At 41.1% G+C, this 8,536-nt stretch overlaps 1 protein-coding gene across 7 annotated transcripts in view; it reads right to left on the bottom strand.

Annotated features, from left to right (window-relative positions):
- Positions 1 to 6,213: 6,213 nt before the first annotated feature.
- The window catches only part of EPS15 (epidermal growth factor receptor pathway substrate 15), a 68,449-nt gene continuing 66,126 nt past the window's right edge, over positions 6,214 to 8,536 (bottom strand). For 5 of the 7 annotated variants that reach the window (XM_084211760.1, XM_084211761.1, XM_084211762.1 and 2 more), the window contains one exon: positions 6,214 to 8,113. In XM_084211760.1, coding sequence (XP_084067886.1) covers positions 7,967 to 8,113 — 147 coding nt within the window. In that variant the 3' untranslated portion in view covers positions 6,214 to 7,966. The remainder of the gene's footprint in view (positions 8,114 to 8,536) is intronic. The other 2 variants (XM_084211765.1, XM_084211766.1) reach the window with 2 other exon arrangements.

The following is an 8,536-nucleotide window of genomic DNA, read 5'->3' as shown; positions in this document are numbered from 1 at the left end:
TCTCTCCATTTCAGAGTGCAAAAACAACTAAGCAAACTACCTGAGGAGAAAAAAACAAAGAAAACCAAAATAAGTGAGGCTGATGTTGAACTCGGATTCAGTTAGGCTGGGATCTTCCTGTCAATTTTTCCCTGACAGGGAAAAAGGATTGGTGAAAAGTAAGTTTTAATGCAGATGCAGTGAGAAGATTTAATCAGTTCAGGATGGTAATTTTAGTTAGAAAGAAATGTAAAATGACATCCAAGTTCAGTACTGCATTCTGTTTGCTATATAGCTGAGGCTCCAGCCATTGAGTCAAGTGTATCTGAATGATCATCCTTAGATGGAGACTTTCTTCTTACAATTGCTTTTTCACAACAGATGACTGAAAGTTTTATTATCAATTTGAAGACAACAGCTGAAAATCTCTAAAATGGGAGGTAATTTTTCATCACCCCTGCTCAAATATCTGTTTAGTTTTTAGTTCCAATCATTCCACTAGATCATTTTTCCTCCAACTATGATCTGATAATCTCAATCTATTCCCAAAACATATATGATACCTAAAGAAACCACAAATTCAGATCTGTGGAAACACTCTGGGAGCTTCCAGATTTTAAAGGACTGATCTAAGTAAAATGTGGACTACAATAAGGAAATAGTAATCTTTTCCCACAAACTAGCCAAAATCCTGATAATGCTTTTCAGCACTTTGTAGCACAGTACTGGAAACACCTGAGTCCCTTTAGATCCCAGTGCAGTGTCACCCTGGAATGGGAGAGCTGGTTCCAGCAGATGGAGCTCCAGAAAGGCGATGAGGAGCCAGCACCAAGAGCTCCAGCAGCTTCAGTAACACAGACGTTTGGGCCAACCTGCCCAACCTGGAAAATTCACCCAGCTCCCTCCTGCTTCTAAATATTTCTGCACACATTGTTCCCCATGCTCAGAACTTCCTGAAGCACAATGTAACTGCAGTCCCTCAGCTGGCTGCTGCTGTCAGTGCAAACACAGCACCTGGAGGTCATTTAAAGGTATCATTTAACATCATTATTACAAACACACAGCCCACCTTTCCAGCCTGGAGTTAAAAAATATTTTTAAAATTGCTGAGCCATCCCTTAAAGAATTATCAAGACAGAGCATGGCAACAAAATTATATAAAGCTCTTAAAAATCACAGAATCATTGAATTCACAGGGCTGGAAAGGACCTTGAATGTTATCTCATTCCAAACCTGTGCTGTGGGCAGGCACACCTTCCACTACACAAAGTTGCTCAGAGCCCCATCCAACCAGACCCTGAATAATTCCAGGTAGGGGTTATATATATAAATGCTAATAGAAAGGTCATTTTTGATCATTAGCAAGTCTAGCACTCTAGATTTTTAAATCCCACAGGACTTTGTTGCTTTAAATGCCACCAGACCACCTCCTTTGATCTTTGTAATAACTCTAACATTAATACAAATGCCACCAAAAAAGAGCACTACTGTACAGCTTCTATAATCTAAAGTTCAGGAAATGGTTTTTCCCATCATGTTTCCTTCAGCAGAAATAAAGTCTCAGGTAAATGTTTGCTGTTTTCAACTTTAAGATAAAGGGAAAGTGTGCAGCCAGAGAGAGAGAGCACACCACTGCTCCAAACACCTGATGAAGAACCATGAACAGAGCCATCCCCACTCTTCTAAGCAGCAAACCTCTCCAACAACTGTACTCTTAAAAGCTTCTACTGCTGCATAGATTATAAAGCAGATTATCATAAATGTCTTATGTCAAATACAGAATCCACAAGCCGACCTTTAACACAGCCGTGTCTAAAATTTAACACACCGTCATCACGGGGGAAGAATGTTATTTGCAGACTGATTCAGCTTTTGATGAAACAACTCTCTGACATGCACACAATGGAAGTTTATGTATTTTAGGGGCAGCGGGAATGCACACCTGGAATGGAGAAAGTTATCCACCTGCAGCTCCCTTTTGAGGGTGAGCAAGAAGGTATTGAGTTACAGGGTAAAGAACATCAGCCTTTCGCTGTCAAGGTGTGTTGCAAGCTGCACAAACAGGAGCTCAAGCAAAAGACCTGGTCTTCCACAGACGTGACACGCTCTTCAGCAACCCTTTGAAGCCCAAAGGCAATTTGCATAAAACTACTGAAGGGCTGCTGCTGCGCAGGTGTGTAATTAGCTCAAGCTATTGCTCTTGTCTAAGAAAAAAGAAAAGCCCCTCAAAGTGCAAGAACCAGTTTGTGCCCGCGCAGCGCCTCAGCCGGCACAGGTGGGCACAGCCCCCGCCCACAGCGGGGTCAGCCCGGCGGCCCGAGCGCTCCGCGGACGGCCCGGTCGGTCCCGGCCCGGTCGGTCCCGGCCCACGGGCCGCAGGCGGCTCCGGCCCCAGCCCCGAGGGGGCCCGACCTGCCCTCAGCGGCTGCAGCTCCCGGAACCCCACCGCCCTCACACCGTCCCACGGTCGGACCCTCCGCTCCGGCCCCTCCTCCCGCCCGGGACGGAGCATCCCCAGAGCCCGGCGGAGGCGGCGCTGCCCCCGGCGACCCCCGGCCCGGCCCCCCGGCCCGCCCCAGCCGCGTACCGGGCACCGGCGCTGCCGGCCGGCCGGGCGTCCATGAGGTGTCGCGACGGGCAGCGGCTGAGGGCAGGGCGGGAGGGCGACGGGCACGGCTGGCGCTGCTGCTGCTGCTCCCCGGCGGCCGCCGCAGCCAGCTCGCATGGTGTGTGTGGAGCGGCGGCAGCCGGAGCCTCGGCGCATGTTCGGGCAGGGCCGGGCCGGGCCGGGCCGGGCGGAGGGGCCGCCCCCGCAGGTGAGCGGCTGCGGCAGCGCCCGCCCTCCGCCGGCGGCGGGGATGGGATGGGATGGGATGGGATGGGATGGGATCGAGTGGCACTGGGGGAATGCGATGGTGCCCCGGGGTTACCGTCCCACCGCAGCGCTCGGGCGGGACCCGGGCGTGTCACTCCGCACCGGGAACGGCCCAGAGGAACGCGGGCATCGCTTCTGTGTGCTGGAATTAAGAGTCATTAATTCCTCTCGAGAAAAAGCATGTGGAAAACATAATTCATATTTCGCCAGGTTTTCAATTAGCTGCACTCTGCACCTGCTGCCAGGGTTTGCCAAGGTGCAGTCGTCTACCCTCAGCACAGGAGTAACACACCACAGGGCTCAAACATCAGAGGGACCAAGTTATGACCAAATCACATAAATAAATAATTAGATCCAACTAATTAAATTCTTTAATTTGTTCATTAACATAAAATTCATGAACAAAATAAATATTTACAATTTTAACTTGCCTCTTCCATAAAAGAAAACCAAACCCATTGAAATTGTGAATAGAATATACAATATTGGAAAAAAAATTGCATTACTTTGGCCATTATTTTTGTTATAGTCGAATCAATCACGCAGCTTCAGGGTTATGGGAATAACAGTTCAGAAGAGATTAACAAAAGAAAGGAGCCCGTGGAAGGAAATGAACAAGGCAAAGGAAGGCAAAGGTATACACGGCCGAGGGAGTGGCAGGACAAACAGAAGGACTGGGTTGACATAAAGAAACAATGGGCACATTAACGGGAACAGTGGGTGTATAAGGTTAAAAAAAGAAAGAATTTATTAGCTGCACACCGACAATGTGGCTGGTGACGTGAGGAACAAGGGGTGGGTGGCAGGACGGGCTCACGCTCCAGTGCTCGGGGCGCAGCTGCTCCGAGAGGAGAGGCAGACAGCCAGTGACTGAAGGATGAGTCCCTCTCCTGACACCAGCCAAGAAGTCATGATTGTCTTCACTAAATCAAGCATTTTAGCTCAGCGAGGGATAGCAAAAAGAGTTGTGACAAGCACCTTCCTGTGCTTTCTTTGCCAAAAAAGCTGTTTTGGTACAAATGCAAGCCCATGTTTTCCAGCATAAAATACCTGTTTACATACATTCCATTTTCTGAATTGTGAGGCTCACACATTCCAGCTCACAGCATTCACAATGAAGCCAGACTTCCTGTGTAGTTCTGCACCAGCCCATTGTCAGTAACCAGTCACAGCTAACTTAAAGAACATTTTTATTAATAAAACCACCAAAATATGCTCTAAATTGCTTTTTAAAACGTTTAGAATTATATGTGGCAGGAACAAAGTTGGAAAAGCTAAAACAGAAGGACAAATTTGCTCCTCTGAGCATAGTATTTTATGTTTGAGAACAGCTCTGCTTTTAATATCTGACAGTAAAATAAAATAAATATTTTAAGTTAAATGGATAGCATATTAAAGAAAATTAGACAATTTAAATATATGAGTTTAACATTCAACAAGTACTTTATCTTTTTCAAGATTCAGGATCAGTGATTTGAACCTCAACTGAATTATTTATTCAGTAAAAATATGGGCCCAAAATGAGAGTCACACTCCAAAAATCCTCAGAACTGTTTGTAACTCAAGGACCTAATTTCAAAAATAAGGAATTATTAGCAGAGCTTCAGTAAGTATTTAAAAAATTCTACAAGGATTTTACGTAAAAACCCACTGAGTCTTTTAGAATTACTTTTTTCTTTGTAAGTGACCACACCTATTCATGTGGCATCTCAGGAGAGACTGCATTCTATGGAAAACGATCCTAAAGACCTTCTGGCTTTGAATACAAACATTTCAATGCTACATATTCTCAAGAGAATAAACAGTAATTCTGGCCACACAGGAAAATCAGTTTGTGTGGATCAGACTGAGTGTGGCACATGCAAACCTGAGAGAGCTGACAATTTGCAGTGTTACAGGTTCTCTCACCAGCACAGACCTCTGAAGTCAAAGACAAGAATTTCTCCCTGTATTACCAGCAAACTAAACCCTCAAATATCTTGTATAAAACAGCACTTCTGTTAAATTCTTTATTTATTTCCAGTTATTTGTATAGTCCTGTATAGGACTGCAACTGGCTGCTTATACCAACAGAGAAAACACCTCCTAACTTTGATCCTATCTACAGGATACAAAAATAAAATGGGATAAAATTCCTTTTACTCTGCACAAGGTTGTCTTTCCAGAGTAGAGCACTTATGTAATAACTGTGAGACCTGTTATCACTTACAGAACAGGAAATGGCTTCACATTAAGTGGTTTGTCCATACTCACTTATTAAATCAGCAAGAGATACCTTGAAACAACATCCTAACCTTCTGAACACACATCCAAACAATGCAGCATTTTCCCCCTCTATCACCTGCTCTAAAAACTATTGCTCTTTGTTTTCAGTTAAAATCTAAAGTCCAGGCAGCTCCAGATGTCTCCATTTTGAATTCTGAAGTATTCTGAGCAAGGAATGGGGATGCAGCTGCTGTTATTTATGTATGTTTTGCTATTCCTTGTTTCTTTAAAGAGCTTGTGGATAAAAATGACTTCTGTTTCAGGATATTACTGACTGATGGCTTGCCAGTTGATGAATTACAAGTTCCTTCCCACCTTTCCTGGGATAACATTATGCTGTCTTCCCTCCCTTCCTCTTTACTTCTGCACCTTTCCTAATTTAAGCCTCAGAGGTCCCTGCAAACACAATTCTGCAGAGAAGTCAAGAGCTCAGTAACACTAACATGGGCAACTAAACTCCACTCTATCTACCACAAAAGATCAAAAAAGATCTTTCATTAGGGAAAATCACTGTTCTCTTCCTTCTAATAAGAAAAAATGGATGCATCTGAAAGCCAATCTTCATGTTCACTCTAGTTAACAATGGAATTAAATTCAAGAGTGTGCACTGACATCATACAGAATCCCATAATAAGGAAACAGGACTTTAGCTGCCAATATTTTGAACAAATATGTTACATTCCCAACCTTACCCTTTGTTATCTAAATCTGGTATCATCTAAATTACCATTCTGTCAGCATTGCAAACACAAAACCATGAGGTTGCACATCCCTGCACACAATGACTTAGAAGATTCAACTAAAACATTCCAATGCTGAAGTCATAATTTAGTAAATATTCAAATTCTGAAACAGCAAATTTAAACTTAGGCAGGTAAATGAAACTGTTGAGAATTTACTGGGGAAATAACACAAGACACAATTCTGCCACTGGATCCCATTCCTGTGAAGGTGACCCATGGCAGGTGTGTCAGGTGGCAAAGGCCACAGACACCAGGCTGCAGTCAGGACACCTCACACTGCATGACATTCACAAAATGCTTCACATCTCACAGCACCCTCTTGAAAAAACAGGCAAACAGTTCACATTTATGTACTTAAACTTTATTTCTTCATAATTACAGGCTATTGTTAGAATTTTTAAACAAAAGGGAAGTCTATAAATAGAGGCTAATCCCACCTGAACAAGTTGTTTAAAAAAAAAAACCAACAAAACAAACAGTTAAAACTTCATAAAGTAATGCCATTTAGCTCACAGCAGTGGTTTGTTGGTAGTCTGAGTAAAAGTCCTATAGTCAGAGTCAGTAACATGAAATGTAACATCAAATGACTCAAAACTTTAAATCCCATAAAGGAAAGCAGGAATATATATATAATATATACATATAATATTGTGTTGGTCCACTGAGTATACATTTTTAACAAAAGATAAGAAACTATGTAATCCAGTTAAGCATATGATTTGCAAGATTAGTGTACACTCATTACAAAGATGTATAAGATAAGTTATAACTATTTAATACTTGCAAAATTTTAAGTTACTTTTTTTTTTGAGCAGGTGTTTAAATGCTCATCTCCCAGTGCAAAAGAAAAACCATCCCAGTCAGGTTACTCATTTTTTCTTGAAAAATTGAAATCCCTCAAACTCATGCAACAGCAGCATTGACAGGTAATGGGAAGAGCTTAAATATACTGAAGTGTGGCTGAGTTCTCCCCCTTTGCCCCAGTGCTTTGTGTTGAAACACTTCAATTTCCTCAAAAGAAATACCACAGGTTAAAAGTGCAAGAAAAAAACCCTTCTAGATGCTAATGCTGCTGCCATCCATTTTTCTTAGATAGGGCACAAGATTATTGTTTTTGGAATTATTTTAATGAAACTGATTTTCCAAATAGAATTAATTCAAAATGAACAATAAGTTATTTTCATTAAGTTATTTTCATTAACATTCTATCAATCCTACTCTGACTCAGTGACCATTCAGAAATCATTCAGTTTAAGGTGCAACTATCAGTTGGCATTCAATAAATTACATATACAGAAAACAACTGTGGTTAAAAAAAATAGAAATCAGACTACCTGTTTTTTATTTCTATTTTCAATCCTATTTCAAATGGAACTCATTAACTTGCCAGTTCAGCTGCATATTTCACAGGCAAATGTGGCTCAAACAGCAGTGGGGTCTCACAATTTGACAGTCACCTTAGCCAACAGCAAATGCACATGAATTTTCCGTTTAATTGCTTTATAAAACAAAATAACAGGTCTGTCTTAAAACCTATGATCATGCAGGAAAAGCAATAAAGGTCTCAGAAAGACATACTCTCTTTGATGGAGACTTCATGAAGATTATGTTAAACCCAACATAAAATCTTCAATGAGGAGAAAAAGAAACTATATGCATACAGATAAAATAAAGCACTCTCCAACTCTGGCATTACTAAAACCCCTTCAGAAGAATAAAAGGTTTCCAGTGACTAACTGCTTGATGGGAGACAGTCAGCCATGACAGAATAATTGCTGTGTTCACTTTATGCTCAATTACCAACTGCTGATAGATTACAGTCAAACCCCAATCTCTCTAACTGCATTTTAAACTGATTTGCTTTCAGCTGGGAAAAGTACTTTGCTCTCCTGAAAACTTGAGAGAAATTGAATGCTAAACTTAACAATTATTCAAACAATAACCAAAAGGATTAAATTTAGCAGAAACATTCACATCACTTTCAGAAATTTAAAACCTTTCATAGTTTCTTGTATATATGCATTTTCTGATTAACATTTAAATAGGTTAGGTACTCAGGAAAAGGGACAAAACAGTTTAAGTCAGATAAATCTTATTCTAAACTTCATGCTTCTGATATTTCAGATTTACTGAGTGCAATAGCCAGTTCCAAGTCTTCTTGCTCTTGCTGTTTTAGTCTTTCCAATCTTTCTTTTTCTTCTCTCTCACTTTCTCTCTTAGCCCATTCAATCATGTCTTCCTCAGTAGAATACTGCAAGTTTAAAAGACAAAATAAGACAGATTAATAATACAGTGATAATTATTACTGTCCAAACAATCAGTTTAAGGGACAATTAGTTTTTCAATAATTGTCCATATTCTACTCTTCAAATATTACTTGTTTTGTAGCTGTAACAGACTAAATTGGATTAGTCAAAGGTTTAACTACTAAGAAGTGCACTGAAGCCATCAAAAGGATGTATTTCAATGATTTGCCACGTTTCAAATTTCACTATTAAGTTTCTAAAACGTTACTGAGCAGAAAGTGCTATAATTTAAAAACAGTTTTATTTGGTTAAATACCAGTCCATACAAAAAACCTTTGAATAAATCAGGAGAACATTTTGCAAAGCACACTTCTGTTCACACTGTAGGCCGTCCTGATTTATCCTGCTTTCATTAGGGATGACTTTTC

The sequence above is a fragment of the Fringilla coelebs genome, assembly GCF_963513975.1.
Source record: "Fringilla coelebs genome assembly, chromosome: 9".
NCBI classification, from domain to species: domain Eukaryota; kingdom Metazoa; phylum Chordata; class Aves; order Passeriformes; family Fringillidae; genus Fringilla; species Fringilla coelebs.
The sequence above is the reverse complement of the archived record's forward strand: the minus strand, read 5'-3'. Positions and strand labels throughout refer to the sequence as shown.